The sequence below is a fragment of the Coturnix japonica genome, chromosome 2, assembly GCF_054131305.1.
Source record: "Coturnix japonica strain WE chromosome 2, WE-NBRP24, whole genome shotgun sequence".
In the NCBI taxonomy this organism is placed as follows: Eukaryota; Metazoa; Chordata; class Aves; order Galliformes; family Phasianidae; genus Coturnix; species Coturnix japonica.
The window spans coordinates 65,664,634-65,688,050 of record NC_140664.1 but is presented as its reverse complement, the minus strand read 5'-3'; the positions used below and the strand labels follow the sequence as shown (position 1 = coordinate 65,688,050).

At 40.1% G+C, this 23,417-nt stretch overlaps 1 protein-coding gene across 5 annotated transcripts in view; it reads right to left on the bottom strand.

Moving 5' to 3' along the window:
- Positions 1 to 13,554, bottom strand: part of RECK (reversion inducing cysteine rich protein with kazal motifs) — a 52,982-nt gene extending 39,428 nt beyond the window's left edge. For 2 of the 5 annotated variants that reach the window (XM_032442531.2, XM_085540081.1), the window contains exons 1-5: positions 13,443 to 13,554; positions 11,053 to 11,111; positions 8,031 to 8,079; positions 7,317 to 7,391; positions 4,055 to 4,091 (exon numbers count right to left, since the gene is read on the bottom strand). In XM_032442531.2, coding sequence (XP_032298422.1) covers positions 4,055 to 4,091; positions 7,317 to 7,391; positions 8,031 to 8,079; positions 11,053 to 11,066 — 175 coding nt within the window. In that variant the 5' untranslated portion in view covers positions 11,067 to 11,111; positions 13,443 to 13,554. Of the gene's footprint in view, positions 1 to 4,054; positions 4,092 to 7,316; positions 7,392 to 8,030; positions 8,080 to 11,052; positions 11,112 to 12,779; positions 12,912 to 13,442 lie in introns of those variants that run through there. The other 3 variants (XM_032442530.2, XM_015854844.3, XM_085540082.1) reach the window with 2 other exon arrangements.
- Between the last annotated feature and the right edge of the window lie 9,863 nt (positions 13,555 to 23,417).

The following is a 23,417-nucleotide window of genomic DNA, read 5'->3' as shown; positions in this document are numbered from 1 at the left end:
CATAAGTTTCTTAACATTTAGTACTGTTTTGAACCTTATAATATTGTACTGGCAAGGACAATAAAACACAACATAGTTTTGTTTTTTGAGGATAAGCTATAAAAGAAAGTTAACAGAACATGGTTGTGGTTTAATCTGGCAGGTGGCTGAGCACCACATAGCTGCTCATTTCTCTCCTTCCCAGTTAGATGGGAGAGAAAATTTAAATTTTAAAATTTAAAAAATTTTTAAAAATGAACAGCAACAAAAAAACATAAAAAACACAGAACTCTTGTGTAAAGGACGGAACTGTTTTTCTTTTATTGTCTCAAAGCTTGCTTCACGAGGCCTTTCTGATGATAAGACTCTGACTGGCGACTGCTAACTATCTAGGAGGGTGAATGGTGGGTGTTGTTGTGCCACAGTACCTCTGCTTATGATTGCAAAGATAAGCAGAAGCAGAATGAGCAGTCTTCTTCAGGGGTGCTGCTCGAAGGAGCTGACCACTGCAGAAGGCGATAATGCTTATGTCTGGCAACAGAGACCCCCCTCCTTGTTGGCTTATCTGTGGGCCAGGAATGTCACAAAAGCTGGTTTTAAACCCTATTACAAAGTGTGTTTACCTGCTTGTTTGGAAGTTCAGTGTTTGCTCGAGATATGTTCCCAAAAATGCTGAGTCAAACTTCAAAGAAGAAGTAGAACCCCCACCGAAATGGAGGATAAAAGGCCCTCGCTAAACTGGGGACTTTGGAGACAAACTCCCAAAGACACCTTTGACGGAGAATTTCCTGAGGGGAAAACTTTGTCGGAAGAACCCCCGGGACCGGCTTGCTGCGGAGCTCCCTGGCTGTCTCCCATCCTCCGTGGTGATCAGATGAGTTCCTGAGATCAACGGACCTACTGTGTACCTCACTGGACCCACGGTGGTGACTATCTCTTTTGCTCTCTGCAAAGACTCCTTGCTTATATTTCCTACTTTCCCTATCGCCTACCTTCCCTTCCCCATCTCCCTAAAAACGGCTAGGACTTTAATAAACTGGTTGGACCAACATTTGAACCGCTGCTTCTTAATCTCACGCCGGGTATACACATATCAAAGAAGCTTGCCTCCCTCCTACAAATTGGAGTGAGACATCTTGCGCTGAGATAAAACTGTTTACTAAGACTGAGAAAAGGAAAATAGTTCCATGACAGGGAATTTGCCACCATCCAGGAGTCCATGCAGAAGTCGAGCCATTTATCCTGTTTAGCAGTGTCTAAAGCCAGCTGGATGGCCTTCACTTCTGCAAATTGGTTTGATTCACCCTTTCCTTCAGAAGCTTCTGCAGCTTGTCATGTAGGACACCATACAGCAGCCTTCCACCTCCAAAGCTTTTCCATAATGCAACAGAACCCATCACTGAACAAGATCTATTTCTTCACATTGTCTGGCAGTTCATTGTGCACTGAAGCCTCTTCAACATATCACCTCCTTTCGTGATGATACTCCAAATTCTTTGCCTTTAAGCCAGTCTATAATCAATTCTAAGATTCTGCGATGACTGGGATTCCCAGTCCAAGCCCACTGTGTGATCATTGTGATCCATTTACTCCATGTAGCATTAGTTGCATAAAGTGTGGAGGGGAACATCCAGCCCAGCATAAGCAGACAACTTCATATGCTGCTAAGCTCCTTTCAGTTGCAGTACAGAGGGGCTCAGATCCCCCGTATCTTCGACTCCAAAACCCTAGGAGTCAACCTTGAGTCTGTCTGAGGCTCCAAGTGTGACCATTCTCCCTGGCTGCAGTGTAGAGCATGTTTTTTCCACTTTGTCCTTCCAAGCCTGAGGACTACTGTATGAGCTATCTCCGGTTTAATTTGTTCAAAGGCTTGCTGTTCCTCAGGGCCCTATGTTAAAGCAGTTTTCTTCTGGGTCACCTGATAGACAGGGTTTACAATCAGACTGTAATCCAGAATATGCGTCCTCCAGAAGCCCACAACACCCAAGAAAGATTGTGTTTCCTTTTGGTAAGCTGGTTGAGATGTAACAATTATTTTATTGATCACATCCATTGTGATCTAAAAACATCCATCTTGCTATTTTATTCCTAAGCACTGGATCCCCTGTGAAAGTCTCCTGACCTTATTTTGCATGATGACAAAACCAGCTCTTAGAAGGATATGAATTATTTTCTTCCCTTTCTCAAAAATGTTGCCCAACATGAGGACATCATCGATGCAGAGAACAACTTTCTGCTCTATCAACACTCCTTCCCATTTTGTATCATCTGCAAACATGCTGAGGGTGCACACTGTACCATCATTAATGAAAATGTTAAAACTAGTATTGACCCCTTGGTCCTGGCCTCCAGGAACACTTTTGAGCCAGTTTTCTATCCATCTTCACTGTCCACTTATCCAATCCATGTTTACCAGTTTGTCTATGAGGATGTTTAAAAAAAAAAAACAACAAAAAACAAACAAACAAACAAAAAAAAACAACCACAGAAGAGAATGATTTTTATCACTACTGAGGAAGGAGCTTCTCCCTGTATGTTAGAGGATAATAAAATCCTACTATATAGAAACTGAAGAAGTCTCACATCAGTCCAGACAGCCCAGAAAGACAATTAGGAAGTGGTTACACAAACCTCAATTTCAAACTAAAATGTACATTGCGTACATAGAGTAAAATCATTACCACTCAACTGTATACAATGAAGTCTAGGTATTATAATATTATAGACTCATAGGATATGCTGGGTTGGAAAGGATCCAAGAGGACTGTGCCCAACTCATTGCTCAACTAAAGACAACCCAAAATTCAGACTGTATTTCTGAGAACATTGTCTACATGCTTCTTTAACTCTGGTAGGCTTAGGACTGTGATCACTGCCCTGGGGTTCTTGTTCCAATGTGCTCAGTTACCCCTCGGTCAAGAACTTTTCTCTGACCCAGCCTGACCCTCCCCTGATGCTCTGTCACTGTCACCAGGGAAGAGATCAGTGTCTGTACCTCTGCTTCCCTCGTGAGTGAGACACAAGTAGTGATAAGGTCTCCCCTCAGTCTCTTCTCTGGGTTGAACAAACTAAGTGACTTCAGTTGCTCCTCATATGTCCTGCCCTCTAGACACTTCACCACCTTCAAAATGCTCCTTTGGATGCTCTCTAACAGTTCTACGTTCTCCTTATCTTGTGTCCCCCAAATTGCAGAGAATACTCCTGGTGAGGAACACCAGTAGCAACTAAAGAGTTAAAAGTTCTTAGGTGAGACAAAATTATTACAGCTCTTTAAGAAATTACACGTTTTACCAGTTTCACTCATACTAAGGCAGCAAATCTCTCTGCATGTGACTTAGATTTGCCTCTGAAACAGTGGCAAAAATCTGAATAGATCTAAAACTGCTATATCCTCTTTTTTACTTAGTGCCAATTTTCAACCAATAACATGCTAGTTTCACTTAAACCTTTGAGAATAACACAGAAATACAACAGCACTAGTTAAATCCACATTCATCTAGTTTTGTCCTCTCCTTTTAACAGAAAAGTCTCATGTCTCATCTTTCAATCAATGCTTTAACTTCACAAATCTGCTCTTACCAAGCAATATGGTTCATGATCTCAGCATCTGCATACCTTAAATTATTTTTGTCCAGTTCTTACTCTTTCCTATTACTCTTTTATTTCCCGCCCCCCCCAAACACACACAATGATACTGCAGTTACATCAAGTTGCAACAACATCATATTTATTTATTTATACATCACGTTAAGGTATATTCAAACTACAAATAATCGAAAGCCTTTAAAGGAAAGGAATTCCCTGGTATTTCCTAGGTGGATCACAGAAGCATAGCCATTTAATCACAACAAGACATATTACATTTTTTCCAACTAGGAAAAGAAAAGAAGCATTTTAAGAAGATGCTCAGATAACCCTGGGTAGACTAAAAGAAACTAGAATCAAAACACAGTTTGCAACAGAAGCCTAAAGAAAGTTAAGCCATCATGAAACCTACAGGTGCAGGGAGCAGTCAGAACACAAACACATTTAGGGAAAAAGCATCACAACTGAATAGTAAACTAGTATTTCTTACCTGGCAAAGAAGAATTTATACAACCCCAAACTTCTCCCTGAAAATTAAAATACAAAAAGACAGTAATCAGTCTACAGAATAAAAGTGCTTTTAGCGTACATAAATTACATTTTCAGTAATTTATCCTTGTGTTCTAAAAGAGTTATTCCGATGGAATATTTGTATCTACACTGTCTTCTAAGCAGAACAAGTTATATAAGCTATGTACCACTCACTTGCTTTGAAAAGAACATTGTCATCTACAGAGTACCTAATCACTAGCAGCATTTTTGTAGGTGGAGAACATACTCTTATGATATCACCTAAGCTAGATAGTCAACTTTTCCCATCAGAATTTAGAAAACAAAGTAGTCACTGTTTTAAAAGAAAAAAAGCTTATCTAGGATCAAGACCTTTTAAGAAGTTTGTTACCCTACCACTCCTTTCCAGTAGATTCCTGTTTGTTTGGTTTTTTTTTCCTTCTAAACAGCAACATCTCCTCATCCCTCATTACTAGTATTAACAAGACTACTTGGCTGAAATGATTATGGGGGATTCTTTACTGTAGGGCTAACATAAGAGAACTCTCAGGTCAGATGCCATTCTATCACAGCTAGTTAGTAGAGGAAGGATTCAACCTAAGGTAAGAATTTAGATACTCAGCACTGGTGAGGCTGTACCTCAATACTGTGTTCAGTTTTGGGCCCCTCATTACAAGAAAGACACAGAGGCCCTGGAGCTTGTCCAAAGAAGGGCAATAAAGCTGGTGAAGTGTCCGGAGCAGAAGCCTTATGGGGAATGGCAGAGGGAAGTGGGATTATTTAGTCTAGAGAAGAGAAGGCTCAGGGGAAACCTTATCACTCTACACCTACCTGAAAGGAGGTTGTAGCAAGGCAGATATAGGTTTCTTCTCCCAGGTAACAGTGACAGAATGAGAGGCAATGGTCTTAAGTTGCTTTAGGGGAGGTTCAGGATAAATTTTAGGTAAATTTCTCTGGAAGAGTGCTCAAGCATTGGAAGAGCCTGTCCAGGGAAGTGGTGGAGTCACTGTCCCTGGAGGTTTTCAAGGAAAGAGTAGATGTGGCACTGAGGAACATTAATTAGAGGGCCTGGTGTTGATGGGTTGACAGTTAGATGATCTTAGAGGTCTTTTCCAACCAATTCTATGGTAATTTACTTTATCAGAAGGAAGCACATAACAGTGGGTGTGCTGCAGTAAAATGCTGAAAAAATAAAAGGTATGGAATTTTCCCTACAGCGTATGTTTGATGATTAATGCCCAACAACTGAAATCTTACAATGCTTAAACACGCTTTTACTGCATTCTAATTAAAAATGACACAAGTACATATACTCACAAATATTATGATACTCACTCAACAAAATACACAAATGTCTTGGAATAACAAGGTTTAGGCAGTAGAAGGATTAAATCTAAGGTAAGAACTCAAGAATTCAGCACTGCTGAGGCTGCACCTCAAATACTGTGTTCAGTTTTGGGGATGTATTTTAGTGCAATCTAACTGAAATCAAACTTTTTTGAACAAGCACTGGGAAAAGTCTAAATAGGTGAAATAAGAGGAAAATTCTGCAGCATTCAAAGGCAAATTAGAAGTCTTAAAGGGGCCTTAAATGAAATAGCGTTAAATATTTCTGAGGAGAAAAGTTCAATTAAACCACACAAGCAACCTGTATTGTCACGTAATGACTCTGTCAACACAGGAATTACCAACTTTCCAAACTTACAATCCATCTGTATCTAATGTTCTAAAATGATCTTCTCCATCTGTGGGAGTTTCCCACTTCAGAGAAGAGGCAAAATCAGCTCGAAAGAAAAACATTAGAGCTGCCACTTCTACTAGTTCTGCTCCTTTAGTTCAACTGATTTCCTTTATTTCATGAAAAAATAATAGTATCTCATTTTGGCAATTAATGTATCACTTACTATCAGGCAAAACTCTTATATTACCTGAAAGAGTTGAGATAGCATCTGTAATCAGTATGCCAGAAAATAGACCCATTGATTACATTTACAATCTATTTACTCTTCTGCGGAATGTCACTAGAATACCTTTCCAGCAAAGTGGAGTGTCATCTGAAAGCAGCAAATATGGCACTAAGATGAACTGTCAACTACTTCATAAGTAGAAGTCTTTAAAAATGTTTAAAAATATTACTAGTGCAGCAACATTCAGATACAATCTAGATAGCAATCTTACCATTTATAAAGATGGTAATTGGGAGTTTAAAAAATACATATATACCGCATCAATCATTTTCCTATTTCATATACTCTCTGGTACTGTCTTCTAAAAGTCTACTATCTACCGTACAGACAAGTCACATTCTCCCCATTGGAGAGCAAGAAAAAAAAGTACCAAACAGTACCAAAGCTACATACCACTTTGATATGTTATCCTACCACCGATTTTACTCATGCCATCAGATGTCTACAATTTCCCAAGGTTTTAGAGCTGGTGATCCACAGAAACCAAGCCTTGAGAAACATATTTTTGAGGCACAGGAGAAAGGGATCTATAAGCAAATACATTATGGGAAGAAGCCTGCAAAATGACAGACTCAGATTTACCACTCCTAATAGATGGAAACAGCATTGATACTATTTAGAAGTAACAAAAATTACAAGACAGAAATAAAATCTTTTTAAAAACAAACAAGTCGAGATATTGTAAGTTAATTCTAGAGTCTTCTCTTGTGGTAACATCAATGCTAGCACTCATCTCTTCATACAGAAGATCATTTCCACCACAGAGATAGGAGTAGATATATATGTGCATTTTAATACACTGCAGAACTTTTAGGAAACCATGATCCAATAAAAGCCCTTTTTCAGGTTGTCAGAAATACCCACAGACCATTCAGAGCAGCTACACAGACGTCCATGCCTTTGTATAATCAAGACCTGATAGTTTTGCCCCATACAAACTGGATCACATGTTCTTGCTCGTCAATCACTGCTATTAACTTCTAAATGACAATCACACAGCGCAATTTTTCATAATATCAGATGGTTTTCATTCCATTTCATAGTTTACATGACCACCAAGTAACACAGTAGACAAGTTTTTACTTTGAGGATCAAATCTCAGTTTAAGAACTCTTCTAGCCTTTGTAACAAAGAAAAATCTTGAAAACATTTGCAAGCTCAAAACTCAGATAGCAAATAACTCTGCAAGCTAATTTGAAATTTTCCTTTTGTAAGCAAAACTCTGTTAATATTAGTGGTTTTTGTTATCTTTTTAAAAAATCTAGCAAGCCTTACCATTGATTCTGGACAATATTCAGGTGCCCGCTGCAGTAAATGTTTTAAACGAGAATCACTCTTAGAAGACAAAATCTGTAAGAAGCAAAACACACAGAAAATGTAACCCTACATTGAATATCAATTGATGTCTTCTGTTTTTAGTTTCACTGTCTACCTTTTGACAACTTCTGCTAATAGTCAGCATGTAAAGAATACACATTTAAGATTTTCTCTCATATATTTATAGCCATCCAAATACTTCTGTGAAGGAGGAATTTTTATGTTTAGAATTTTCTCATAAAACTTTTACATCTGGAAGTTTCTATGAAATTGGCAGTGTGAAAAACATAAAGAAATTATGCTTAATGTATCATACAACTCTGTTTACTTAACTAATCTTCTTGCACAACCTCAGGCAACTAACTCCTTCCAGAAGGGGGAAAAAAAAAGAAAGCTACTATTATGGAATAAACATGACCAGAAGGTAAAGATGCTGTCAAAATAAACAAAGGCAAATAAACAGTTGAGCAAGATCAAGCATCATCTCATCAAACTGATCATCCAGAAGTTCATGGGATGTGAAAAGGTGACTACTATCATTGCAAGGCAGAATACTATCACTTTTGAACAATTATGGCAATAGGACAAAGTTCCTAATGATTGGAAAAAAGGTAAAATTCATATCCATAAGAAAGGCAACAAGGATAATTTGTGGAAATAGAGGCTGCTCACCACACATAGAATTGTGGAGTAAATCCTCCTGGAAGCCACATCAGGGCACCTGAAGTACAAGAAAGGTGACCAGCAACAATCACAACATTCAGCACAGGCACACACCTACAGCAAATTTAGCCTGACAGCTTCCCATAAGATAAAGACTAATTCAGTAAGGAAGTGAAAAACTGTGTATGTTGCTTATTCTTATATTAAAAAGGCTTTTACATGGTCTCTTTCAGTATTTTACAGCCAAATCAGTGAAATGTGGATGAGATGCAAGGACTGTAAGGTGGATGACAAACTGCCCAGACAGCAGGCCTCAAAAATTAGTAGCCAGCAGTTCAATTATCTAGGTGCTGGTCTCTTAGAAGTGATACACAACAGCAATTACACCAATACTGTTTCATCACTTTACAGAAATAATCCTCAGGAAGTATGCAGATGGTCCTAAACTGAGAGTGTCATTAATATATCAAGGAGTGGAGCTGCTACTCAGATTGGTTTCAATGAGCAATGAGTTCAATCAGTGTAGTAATGAACTGAAAGGAAACTCAGGAGGTTCCGATGCAAATAAAGAATCTTACAGCTGGAACAGAAAAATACTATGCAACAGTACAGGCTGGGTGCTCACTGGCTAAAGAACAGCTTTGCAGAGAAGGGCGTTGAGGTTCAGGTTCAGGTTGATAGCAAGCTGAATGTGAGTTAGCAGCGCACCAATGCAGCAATGAAAGATAACAACATACTAATCCTCATTAGCAACAGCATTATCAACAGGTCATTGACAACCATTCCCTTTCATAAGGCACTGAAGAAGCCATATCTGCAATACCACATCCATGCAACAGACAAACATGAAAAGTCACAAAGATGCTGGAGTTCGAGACACAAAAAGACAAGCTGGCAGAAAAACATTTCTGCCAGTCTGGGAACAAGGCCTGTGAACTAAGAGCATCCACAAGAATGGCATCTCTGCCATTCAGGTGGCATCTCTGAAGTGCAGAACCAAAGACATTCTGAATATACCTACCACCAATAAAGACATAAACAAGCAACTGTAACAGCAGCTTATTAGCTGGAAAGGAGAAAAACAGTACACAGAACTAGGAAAACATTCTCATAAAGCAGTAATCAGCTACAGCAACTGGCTGTTCTAGGTGAAAGAAAAAATAGTCTGAGAAAAGTATAATGTTGTCCGAGAAAAGAAAGTGTCACAATATATTGTCTGTCTATATATAGATGTCTATATATAATATTCACTGTTGTGATCACTATATACTCCCATGCTGGGTAACCATTTAATCTGTGACACAAAGTATTTGAAAAAGTATTTATCAGGATTCCTAAATCTTACCCAAGCCTTTATTCCAAACATGCAGGAAAGTGTTCGTAGCTGCCCCTTATCCATGTGAGGCTTTTCTCAGGAGCACTGATATCCAAGCAGATCAGCACATGAACATAAATAGTCAAGGACAAACCTGGAAATTTCTGCAACATCTTAAGCCCCCAGAAACCAAACCTGATGAGGAAGCAAGTCTAGTCAGGCGATGATTCCCTCCATCCCATACAGAAGGAAGTCTTTGTTCTGGTGGTACTGTTATCAGCCCATGAGTTAAGTACATATGGCTCCTTGACAGAGTCTGTTCTTTCTCAGAGTCTTGCCAATGCAAGACTCAAGATCTATTACTGAGGTGCTTATCCAAAGATAGATATATAAACCTTTTCCTACTTTCAGAAGACACCAATTTTAATATGCAATAACCATATAATCTGGCAATCTTTCCTTCCACGAGTTGACAGATCCCATCCAGATGAGGCAAGACCATAAAAACAACACAACCAGAACAAACCAACCAGGTAAATAATACAAAAACCCCTCCATGCTAATTAGAAATCGTGCAGCAGAAACAAGATGAAATTTGACAATGAAAAGCTCAAGACCTTATGAAGAGCTAACAGGAGGAGCTAGTAGGAACTTCAAGTTAGTGAAAGATAAGAAAAAACTGAATAGATTATTCCAAATGCTATCTCAACACAGTGGCCGAACTTGCCATTTGCTAACTGTTTCTTACCATAAAAATTTGAACATTTCTTCAACTAAGTGTTATTTTGTTTATAGTAAAGTGTTTACCTGTATTCAAAGACAGAAAATTAAGCTGTAAGGTCTAAAAGCATAAATATAGGATCTTAAGGCGTCTTAAGACAAATAGGAAAGCTGAAAGGGGATTTGGCTGAACTCTATATCAAAAAGGCAAAAGAGCAATTTAAACAAAATTTTCAGTATTAAATTCTAGTAAATAAGACTTAAACCATAACCAGGGTCAGTGCTTGATAGCTTCAAAACAGGTAGTATGTATAAAAAAAAATAAGGAGGTAGCTATGATGCAAGGGCACTAATTTGATACTAAATTTGTGCATGTGTATGTATAGTTTTTTTAATAAAAAAAACCTTGGTACATACAATTACATAAATAAATACACATGCACACTAAGAGTACAATGTATTATCCAAAGCTACAAATCTAAACAAAAGTTATTGAAAACGTTTTTCAAGTTTGGGTTCAACATAAACAGCTCTATTACTGTATGAACAGAGTAAGTGCATTTTTGCTGCATTCGCAGACAACATAATGAATATCTCACTGTTAGTTAAGAAGCAACAACTAGGAGAAAAAAATAGCACCAACACTTTGCTCTTCATTTGAAATTCTCAAAAAAGCACATGATCCAGAAATTTTGTAAATTATCCTCATCCCTCACATTTTCCTACATGTTTATCACTTCTTGGCAAAATCCTGAATTCAAGTTTTAACTCCATGTCTCCTGAACTTCACCAGAACCTGATGAAGAATCCACTTTGAAAGGGAAGAAGACTACACACTAAACCTTTATGTTCTCATTTAGATAACAATATTATGTTCTGTGATTCACATGCAGTACTTACACATAGATAGTTCCTTACTTATACCATTATTTTTGCTAAACCATTGTCTAAAAGCATGGTTTTAACTCTGAGAGGTAAATAATACATTAAGCTTACCTGCTCACAAACATCCCGGCACATTAGATTGTCCTTCGCATGGTAACAACAAGACAGACCTATGGAAAAGCAGGAAAGGGAAGATGGCGTTTAAAAGACTTGAAGTACTTTACCATCTCCTCTGAAGAGAATTACTGAGCTGATGGATGATGAATCAGAACAACCTGTCTGGTCCACTGATTACTGTGAAAAATTTTCCCTTCCAGAAAGCAAAACAACAAAACACAAACATAGGGAACAAACATATCAAAAAGATAGGGAACAGTCCTGGAGGTTCCTAGAGTGTGTGGGAGATAACTTCCTGATGCAGCCAGTGAAGGAGCCAACAAGGGGAAGCAAAATCCTGGACCTGCTGTTTGTTAATAGAGAAGGTCTTGTGGGGGATGTAAAGGTTGGAGGCAACCTGGGGCAGAGTGATCACGAGATGCTAGATTTCTTAACACTTGCTGAACCACGGAGGGGAGTCAACAGAACTGCCACCTTGGGCAGATTTTGGTCTCTTTTGCACCATGGTTGAAAAGGTCCCTTGGGAGGTAGTTCTGGATGGCATGGGAGCCCAGGAAGACTGAGAATACTTTAAGGAAGTAATTTTAAAGGTGCAGGAGCTGACCATCCCCAAGTCACAGAAGATGAGCTGATGGGCAAGGAGACCAGATTGGCTGTACAGAGATCTTTGGCTGGAACTCAGGAACCAAAGGAAAGTTTATGGTTTTTGGAAGAGGGGGCAAGCAACTTATGAGGTTTGAAATATACAGAGAAGTGGTGAGGGGATAAAAATAGAATGGCCAAAGCCTAGCTAGAACTGAACTTGTCCACTAAGGTAAACAATATATATAATATGAAACATATGTTTATAAATACATCAACAGTAAGAAGATGGCTAGGGAGAATCTCCACTCCCTGACAGATGCAGAGTAGAAGACACTGACCAAGGATCAGGAAAAGGCTGAAGTACTTAATGCCTTCTTTTCCTCAGTCTTCAATAGTAAGACTAGTTGCTCTCTGGGCACACAGCCCCCAGTGCTGGTAGATGGGGATGGGGAACAGAGTAGGCCTGCACAATCCATGACGAGATGGTTTTGGACCTGCTCCATAAGCTGGACACCCACAAGTCCATAGGACCTGATGGACTGCACCCTAGAGTGATGAGGGAGTTGGCGGATGTGCAGATTTGCACTCTTCAAATACCTGAAATGTGGCTGCAGCAAAAGCGAGGTTGGCCTCTCCTCACTGATGACAGGACGAGGGTTTAGGTTGTTTCGGGAAAAAATTCTTTACAGAAAGGGTTGTAAAGCACTGGAATAGACTCCCCAGGGAAATGGTTGAGACACCAACCCTCGATGTGTTTAAAAACCATCTGGATGAGGTGCTCAGGGACATGATTCAGTGGTGGGTTAAGAGTTAGGGTAGTATGGTTAAGCTGAGATTGGACTTGATGATCTTGAAAGTCTTTTGCAACCTCAGCAATTCTATGACTCTGTGATTCCCTGCACACTGTTCCTTGGGTCAATTTGACCAGTATCAGTTCCATCACTAATCAGCATGTTCCACCAACTTCAGTTTTCATTTACTGTTTCATTTAAGTAATCGGTAAAGCCATCAGATTGCAAACATATCAATAATAGTGGTGGAGAAAGGGTTTATAATAAAACAATACCGACCAAATTAATTGTCAAAATAAACAACAACCCCCCGGTCAGATGTACTTAAGTGTACACTTTACTCACAACCAGAAATAGTGGTTCCTCAGTCAACTTTCTCACTGCATTGCTTCACTGCCTCAGACATTTTTCATCACATAACTTTCCCCTCAGAGTAATCCTTACACTTCACAGACCCAAGAATTTAGAGCTTCCAGCCTATGAAGAGAATTTACATTGGCTACTAAGACAATACATACATTTAACTGTACATGCTACCTCGTGAACATCCTAGACAACATTCAATGTTTCTGCTATCTCAGTCATACCATCAGCCTTATCAAGGAGCTGGGCTACACTACGTCACGTTCCAATACACCACTTTTTCACTGCCTTCTTCCTTAAAGCAGAAACCACAACTGCAGTTCAACTGTGCCGTGCCCTCAAACGCTTTTGGTATTGCGGTTTTCCACTTGAAGATGTTAGATTTTTCACGCTTCCCACTCGCGCCGCCAGCGCGACACGTTTAATAAAAGCTATTTGCCACTACCTACACTCTCGCTGCCTTCCTTCATTGAGCTTTTAGCACCGCCAAGAAGAGCCGCAATGGACTCTCAGTAACAACAACCGAGCGGCCCCAGCCCCTCTCCGGAGGCTCCGACACCCCCCGGCCTCGCCCCTGCGCCATGTTGTGGAGCAGGGTCCCGCCGAGCCGCCTCTCTGCCTCGCTCCCCGCACCCCGTTACTCACCGGCCGCTCCCGGGGAGAGCAGCGGCGGCACCGCCGCCAGGCACAACAGCGGCCAAAGCCACGCAGCTACCGCCGCCGCCATGGCCGGTCACGAACCCTGGCCCAGCAAACCAGGGGGCCGGACAGGCCGACGGGCGAGCTATGACGCCAGCAGCCGCCATTGGCTGCAGTTCGCCCGCCGGGCCCCGCCCCGCCGCCCGGACGCCGTGGACATTCCGGAGAGCGCCCGGGGGCCGGAGCGGTCTGTGGTAAAGTGAGCTGGGCAATAGCAACACAGGAGGAGTCTTAAGAACATGGAACATACAGCATCTTGCGAACTGCTCTTATCCTTACCCCAGCCTCTTGTCCCAGTCAATTTTGTCCCAATCCCAGTTTTATATCTGGCCATCAGCTACAGAGCAATTAAATCATATTATGTCTTCATGGAGCAAAGCCATAAGAAATAACACTACATTTAGTTACATTTTAATTTGAAGTCAAATTGAAGTTGTTGCTCTGCATGTGAATTCATGAAGCTGAAAAGCAGCCAGGATAATCTCACTATGGAAAAAAAATTGTCCTTTTTCCATTCTTTTTCTTTCCCCCATTTTGCTGCTAATATACAACTGTGCTTGCATGCAAGTTGAACAGCTGCGCTTTTCCCCCTAAACCCAAGGTTAACTTCCGCTAGTTTTTTATATATGTACCTGTAATTCACCAGGGGCCCACTAGATAGCAGCAGATCCAAAAGCAGCATCAGCCAAAAGGCCAAGTTTTTACTCTGGTTCAGTTACATTGAAATACAAGGAGGCCTGAATGAATTTGATACATTTTTCCCCATTTATGCTCAGTGGTTTAATTTGTCCCAGTTTAACACATGGGTGAAGGCTGTTTGCTGCACAGACTGTTCTCCCAGAATGCCAATTAAATACAAAATTATTATCAACGATGATAGTTATCTATTCCACAAGCAAAAAGGCAGAGGAAAGATGCTGGTATTGCTGGTAACTTAATGGCTCTGGGTATTCACAATAAAGCTGACTTCCTAAGCTTTTAAGAACTGTAGAGCCACCAGTCTCAACATGCTACTTTACTAGATGAAAAGTCATTTTCACCTTGGTTACCTTCTATTTCTGTTTATAATTTTAATATTAGAAGACAATCACAGAAATTGTGGGTTGGAAGGATCTAGGGAAATCATCGAGTCCAACGCCAAAGTTTTCCAACAATTACCTTGAGAACTCAGTCAAAATGTCAACCACTTTCATTGGATCAGACTGATGCATTAGTTTCACAAAAACAAGGTCAAAAATGCCCCTAGTTTTATGTTTTTGTTGTTCACTTAAAAAAAAAAAAAAGTTTTAATAAAAATATATATTGACAAATATTTTCTGTTACTTATATACACTGCAAAACTAATGCCTCTTATTTATTTCCATGGAAACAGCAACAGATTCGAAGAGCACAATAACACTATTTGGTAGAGCATGTTCACAGCTACAAAGCACTACTTTCTAATGTAGTCATTACCATTAGGTATGCATTTTCACCAGCAATGAATGAGTACCACTGCTGAAACATGCCACCCACTGTCACTGTGATCACATCTACTGCTTGGTCTCCAGAAGTGCTCATTGCTTTCACAACAGCTCTCATATGTCAGCTTTTGGGGCCTGTCCTCTTCAATATCTTTATTGATGACCTGGATGAGGGCATCGAGTGCACCCTCAGTAAGTTCACAGATGACACCAAATTGGCAGGGAGTGTGGATCTGCCTGGGGGTAGCGAGGCCCTGCAGAGGGGTCTGGACAGGCTGGAGAGCTGGGCTGAAGTCAGTGGGATGAGGTTCAACAAGACCAAATGCTGGGTCCTGCACTTCAGCTACAACAACCCCAGGTGACGCTACAGGCTTGGGGCAGGGTGGCCGGAAGACTGTGCAGAGGAAATGGACCTGGAGGTGTTGGTTGATGCTCGGCTGAACATGACTCAACAGTGTGCCCAAGTAGCCAAGAAGGCCAGCAGCATCCTGGCTTGCATCAGAAACATCAGCAGGAGCAGAGAGGTGATTGTCCCCCTGTACTCAGCTCTGGTGCTGCCGCACCTTGAGCACTGTGTCCAGTTTTGGACCCCTCACTGGAAGAAAGACATCGAGACCCTGGAACGTGTTCAAAGGAGGGCTACAAAGCTGGTGAGGGGTCTGGAGCACAGGCCTTATGAGAAGAGGCTGAAGGAGCTGGCAATGTTCAGCCTGGAAAAGAGGAGGCTCGGGGGAGACCTTATTGCTCTCTATAACTTCCTGAAGGGAGGTTGTAGTGAGCTGGGGGTCGGCCTCTTCTCTTGTGTCAATAGTGATAGGCCTAGAGGGAATGGTTTCAAGCTGCAGCAGGGGAGATTCAGGCTGGACATTAGGAAATATTACTTCTCAGAAAGGGTAGTCAGGCACTGGAGTGGACTGCCCAAGGAGGTGGTGGAGTCACAGACCCTGGGGGTGTTCAAGGAGCGATTGGATGTTGTGTTGAGGGACGTGGTGTAGTGGGAACTATTGGTAATAGGTGAACGGTTGGACTGGGTGATCTTGTAGGTCTTTTCCAACCTTGGTGATTCTATGATTCTACAATATATATTTTATATGTGGCCCAAAACAATCCCTCTTTACTTAGTGCAGCTGAGGTGAGCCAAAAAGTTGAACGCTTGTGGTTTAAACCATTATGAGATTCCTGTTTTGCACCTTTTAAGCCAAGCTTACAAGGCAATCAACCACAGAAGAAACTGTGTTGGTGATAATGTTCTCTCTCACATTTGTAATGAACGTCACTGTTACTGCAGGGCAGTCTGGAAACAGCAATGCTAAAATTTTCCTGACTGCAGCCACTGTCTGACATACAGATATGGTCTTCACATCTGCATCTTCTGATATGCTGCTTTGCCACAAATGTGCTGTGTAATTACACTTATATATATTAATAATGGTCATTTTCTGAGTAACTGAAGGGTGAATTGGAGCTTGCAGTGGGAAACTAAAACAGGGACTGCATTTACCAACAGAAAGATTACAGCCTGCTACAAAATAAAGCTGTCAGTTGCTTTTCTGTGAAAGCAAGGCATCAGCCTCATCACAGACTAGCAAGCCAAAGCTCACTACTTTTTCTGGCTTCCTTAAGCCATAAGCAACATGCCCTTTGCAGGATGCAATAATTAGGAATAATTTGTCCACTACATTCACAATTAAAAACATACTTCATTTCATCCTTTCTCTATACTAGAGATGGCTGATGTATGAAAAGTATAATTGTTTTCGTTCCACCTATGAAGAGTGTTTTCCTTGAGTGATTATAATAATTTCACTCTTTTCTTTAATGAAGATGTTTTCTCCCTGCCTTGATGTTTTAGCTGCCCAGATTACAAAGATCCATGTCTTTTTATTTTTTCCCAAAAGCCACATGAAAACTAATCAATTCTGTTTTGATTTTCTGTATGAAAAATAACAGTACAGACAATGCTTGTAGTATCTTCCCCGCTGCCTTCAAAATGGAATGTATCAGCAAATTTCTGTCTAGCACCTCTTTAAATGCACAGATGGCATGAGAACTGTTATACATACAGCTTTGTTTCTTTCCTGGCCTTGATTTTTCATCCTTGATTTCATTGACTGGGTACAAAGCCATCAGCCTATACTAAATTGTGCATAAGCAACACCTAATCATGGCCAGCTTTTCCACATTCTTATTCTCTCTGTGATCACCTCTGACTTTAAATACCCTTTATTTGCTTTTAGTAGGCCTGGCATGAACAACCTTGCTTGAGGATCCACTTTGATTTCTTCCATTAATTCTTCAAGTTTCGTTTTCTTTGTGAAAACTTGTCAAGTCCGTGTCACTTCTGCCTAGGTACTTCATGTCAGGCCCACAATCACATATACTGCTAGGACTTGTAGCTCATACTTCCTGAATGTCAGGATTCATCTAGAGAGACAGATTGAAAGAGGCCTTCAGGGAACCCTGAAAAAAGCACACAAGTTTATATTGGAGAGATTAACTCATAACCTAATGCGATACCCACGTGTAAAACATCTGTAATTGTTTATAAAGTAACTGGATTCAGCTTAGGCTGGGTAAACAGTTAATCTCGAAATATGACAGTTTCCTGAACTTTTGCTTAATACAAGTCACTTCCAGTAGTGTTTTAAGGTAACTGGAAGTAAAGGAAAAACAAACACATCAAAACTTGAAAAATCCAGCGGTGAGACAACTGCTTGAGCAGTTATGTCTTAGTAAAGGAATCAACAAAACAAAGGCAGACATGGAAGCTCTCTCAGTACTGCTGCTGTGTTACAGGTGAACATCTGTCTGTACCTCAGTCAGAACTGTTTGCAGTAAACATCTGAACTGCTTTTAGCCTAACAGTTTGGGAGCGACTTTGAAAGTTAAGGATACTGTCCAGTCAACACCAACAGACACATTTGTTTCTGCAAACATCAAATCTAAAACAGAAGAAATGAAAGTTTCATCCTGCGCACTTTAAGCAGCAAGGTCAAAGCAAAAGCAATAATCTGTAAACTGTTTTGTGTGGAGGGGTGAAAAGTAAGGGAATTCATGTTGTGAACAGACAAAACTTCTTCTCTCTGCATCTAACCAGAAAGAAAGCACTCTGGCCTGACAGATGTTCTAACTTAGAAGAAGCCAAACAGCCCTGCTTCACTGCTTTATCACTACAGGCAGTATAGCATATTTTTAGAGGGCTGTCATACATGAAAACAGATTTGGTTCTGATGTAGATGCTGGGCAATGTTGATAATTGACTGAATTATCTGTTCCCTATTAAACATCTAGCAAAGCAAGCAGTAGTGAGTGACTTTCATGGCACTTGGAAAGTACAGCCTGACATTTCCCTTGGAGTAGGGGCTTGGAGAAAAACAGCTGGGGCTAGAAGAATTTGGATGTCCTAGTAAAAAACATAAACAAAACCAAAAAATTAATTTGTTTTAATGCAAAGCCTTTTTATAATGCAGCTGCTAATGCAAAACCAATCAAACAACACCAAAGGTTGTACTGCGGGGACAGGAAGACCTACAACTGGGATAACGTTTCTTGTGAAAGACTGTTTAGGTCTTTAAGAGCTAGGCTGGAATAGAAGCAAGACATTTGTTCAAGAAATTATAAAGATTGCATTTTCAAACAAACTCAAACCAACTGCCCTCCATCTTTTGAAGTGGATTTCTCTCATGGAACAGCAAGTAAAATTGTTGCTGTCTCTTCTGTGGAGACACAGGTTGCAAAATGCACATGAACTTAAATGTGCCAGCAAGCAGAATTTTGCATTAGCTAAAAAGGGATAGGAAAGCAAGTAAGCAAATAAAGCGAGTGCTGGAAATGTCTGATAACATGCCACAATTCAAAATGCACATAAAATGCAGCACAAAAATGCCAGTGTAATTATCTCCAGCCTAGAACATCAATGATGTGAAAAAAGCCACACTATTATTCACCTTCTAAAAATGAGTGATGTGTCATGAAAAACAGTACTACTTCAATGTTTATCACTTGAATCACATAGAAAATAATTTAATTTAAGCCAGGTTTCAAATAGTCTTAAAAAACAAAAACAAAATACCACCTGCTTTTAATTAAAACAAAAAACAAAAAGCAGAAGAACTGTACTGAACATGGTGTCTTTAGGATAAATTATTTCATGGAATCATTTGAGTTGGAAGGGATCCTTAATGGCCATCTAGTCCAGCTGCCCTGCAGTGAACAGGGACATCTGCAGCAAGATCAGGTTGCTCAGAGCCTGGTCCAGCCTTCCTTCAAATGTCTACAGGGACAGAGCTTCCACCACATTTCTGGGCAACCTGTTCCAGCGCTTCATTACCCTCTTTTAAAAACAATTTGGAGGTACTTTCAACTGCAGACTGCAACAACTTCAGAAGAGGAAACAATAAAATGGACATTTCACTATCAGCAACTAGAAAATGGCTGTAACACATTGTTACAAAGGAAGAAAACATTAATAGTCAAAACTGTGCTGTTTTGTGATAGAACTCAAGAACTACCAAAGTGATCAATAAATTTGGGTTACCTACCAAGTTATCTATTTGCACAGCTACAATGGGAGTATCAGTAAGCAAGCACTAAGGTCAACGTTATGAGCTCCCTCAGTATTGTTCTTCAAACTTCCTGCATGCAATTATGGCAACAATAAAGGGAGCAAAGTGTGCAAATTCTCTGACAGTCAGTCATCTCAGCTGATTTTGACTTCAAAAGAGAGGGCCTAGGTCGTAGTAACAATACTGTCTGAAGAAGTTTTATAAACAAAAGTTGTAAAACTTTCTTTTCCTACAATATTGCGTCCTAATTCCTCAAGTTCAATACTGTTCTGAATATTTCAAGAACAGGGTAATACTTTCCTGAAGTACCAGTAATGATATCCACAGCAACCTGAACAGGCTGGAATGGTCTACATGGAAACCTCTGCTATCACGGGTCCTAGTAGAGAGAGCCTTTGTAAGAATGGAAACCAGCAGTTTGACAATATTATCCTATTGATGAGAACAATGGGGCATGGATAATTTGTTATCAATAGGCAATTAATTATGAGTATATTCATCTCCCTTAATGCCAGGTTTGCTTAGCCAGTGATAGATGTTTATCCTGTTCTTACCTCAAGCTTTCATTCATCATATTTCCTCCCAATATTCTGAGGATAGGGAGTGAGAGAATGGCATGACAGTGATGGATGTTTTAGACTTCAGAATTTCTTTCCTTGGAAATGTGTACTTGCAGCACAAAAGGCCATCAGTATCCTGGTCTGCATATAGAGGGGTGGCCAGCAGGGTGAGAGGCGTGATTGTCTTCCTCTGTTCTGCCCTTGTGAGGCCCCAATCAGGAGTACTACATCCAGGTCTGTGGCTCCCAGCACAAGAATGTGGAGGTGCTGGAGCAGGTCCAGAGGAGACCACAACAATCAGACGGCTGGAAATTTCTCCTATGATGAAAAGCTGAAGCTGCTGGGGTGGTTCACCTCTAGTCTCCATCCATGACAGGTACATATAGCTTGCTACACATAAAGTATGCTGGCTACCTTGCATTCCTAGCTGACGCCTGGTAGGACAAGTGAACACATCTTTCATGAAATTCATGCTATTTGCTTTCTTTAAGAAAATTTTTTAGGCATTTGAGCATAACAAGTATAAATCTATGACATCTCTTTCTGATATCATCATTTATTTTTCAAAATAGTTGTTCAGGCTTTGTAACAAGTGCCTAGGAAATGTGGATAAACCCACAAGTAACAGGTGGCTTTTACTAAGTCTGTGGCCTCACAGCCTTCACTATCCTAAACGGCACAAATTACTGAGGACTGACATCTTTCCTACCATTCTTTGCTGAACTACTGCTTTGAGTAGGAACTGCCTGCATCCTTTCTCAAGCACCAGACCACAGAAGTCATTAAAAGCCAACAGTATCCTTAGAAACAAATAGGTTGATACTTCAACTAAAGCTCAGATCTACTGAGCAAGCTAGAATAAGAAGTTTATAATTTTTCTCCTCAAGAAACACTAGGTTGTTTTTTTTTTTTTCCCACTGCTCTCATTCCAGTATGTATTTTTTTTTTTTTTAATTTTTGAGCTTACAATGAACTCCTCACACATCCTTCGTCTTGTCATCTCCAATGCCTCATTTCCCCATCTTGCAGGCCCTGACTATGTTTCTGCCTAATCCTCTCTGTACTCCAGAACCTTCCGAGTTGATCGTGCTCCCCACTGAAGTTTCAGATGATTATTCATTTTCCAGTGGTTTGGACCAGTTGGTATTTGGTTAACTAAGGTTGCTTTAAAGAATATATGAACAACATTAGCAAGCAATCACACAGAATCACAGAATGACCCAGGTAGGAAGGGACATCAAGGATCATGTAGTTCCAAGCCCCTGCCTGGCAGGGCCACCAAACATACACCTTTACTAGATCAGGTTGCCCAGGGCCCCGTCCAACCTGGTCTTGAACACCTTCAAGGACGGGGCATCCACAACCTCTCTGGGCAGCCTGTTCCAGGGCCGAGCCACTCTCCTAGTGAAGAACTTCCCCCTAACATGCAATGATCCAGTCCCATCAACATTTTGTCTGGACACATACTGCATTTCAATGCATAGAAAATAGTAAAATAGGGCAGAGCGTTTTTTTTGTTTTTTGGTCAAGGAAAATTGTTCTCGACTTGCCTCGGACACTGCAGATTTTGGAAGTCATCATCTTCAGTTGTAAAGTATACATGGTTCTACATGTTCTGCTACTTCAGGGATTTTTTTGCACCAGCTATTTTAAGAGCACATATAGAACTTTGATCGGAGATGAGTGTATTCCATTTTCCAAAGAAGTTTGAGAAATCACAACAACAACAAAAACATTAGGCTTGTACAGGGTTTTGTGCTGGATTATTTCAAACATGATGGCATTCTCCTTCTTTAGAGATAGCATTAAGTCTTGTAAATAGGCCTATGTGTTTTTGTTTTTTTTTCTTAGGGATCTTTACACTCATTTACCACCCACAGTGATTAAAATAACAACCTGCATTCAACCTACCTTAGGCAAGAACACTTCATCTTCCAGACTCCATTTATCTGACTCATTCTTAAACACAGGGAACTTATCTATGGTTCTTTCTTTTTTTGGGATTTTAAAAAAGAAAAAAAAAAAAAAAAAGAAAGAGATATCTGATCTGCAGTGTGGCTATAATTGGCCATTTTGGGGGCCTTTCAGTGAATAAATCTATAATAGAACAGTATAAGAAGTAGAAGCATACACATTTGTCATCCTACCTCATCACAGTACTAGGAGGTTTTGATTTCTAAAGCGGAAAATACCCTCAAGTTTTCCCAAGACATTTTTTTCCATCTTGAACTTTGATAACAAAATCCAGCTCTGCTGAATGACACAACTCATGCATTCAGCAGCTCCTCTTAAATTATCTTAAAACAGCCTCACAGATGTTTCCTGTTCACAGACTTCCCTGTTCACATCAGCTTCCAGGTGTTGTCTGTTTTTTAAACTATGCATAAACCAGAACAAGACCTAGAAAGACCATGTACATTTGGTCAAATCCTTGTAGCAATGTAAAAATAAAACCACGCAAGTCCATATTTCACTCAAGATTAAAAATCACCTGTCAGGAGAACAACTGCTTGCTATCAAGTGTATTTTTATAACGTGACTTTAACTTGTTTCACACTTTCAGGATAAGATTCAGAAGTCCATATTTGATACAATTAAGCTTGGTAGGTGGTAACACCATTATACTATTTTGAAGCCATATATTTTCTCTGCCAGCAAATTTATGAGTGGGGCTTCAAATTTATTGTGTTTTGGTAGTTTGTAGTGCTAGGCCTTTCTCTGGCAGCTTATGGTATAGAGGCATGTTTTCAGCAAAATATACTTATGTTTTAATCTTCTGTGAGATCTTTTAAAGAACAAATTTTGATGTGGATTTTGACTTTCTCTGGACACCCTTTCCAGAAAGGTGGCTAATACCCTGTGCCTGTCCATACTCCAAAGCTATGAGAATAATGACCCTAGTAATACTCTTTGTTAGCCCCAAAGAGGTCAGGCAGGTAGACTACACGGCCTTTGTAGGCCCTTTTCCAACTGAAGAGTTCTAATAAAAATAGGTGCACGTAATGCTGTAGAGGACCAAGATAACATAATTTTTGTTATATCAGTTAAATTCAACACACACTGATTTTACTGGCTATTCTGCAACACATTGAGGTTAGCTGCTCAAGTCTTGAAATTCTCTTGTACATAAATTTAATGGCATACATGAGATGATTTGCTTCAGTGTTAGCAAACCCCTTCTTAAGATTTTAACAGCAGCAGAAATTCCTTCAATGAAGAGGAATTCACAGGTACCCCACTGTAAATCCACACTTTGCCAGTTCAGAACGTACCTCTAATGTCTTCCCCTGAAAAACAATTCAAACATTTTGAGGGGAAAAAAAAAAAAAATAT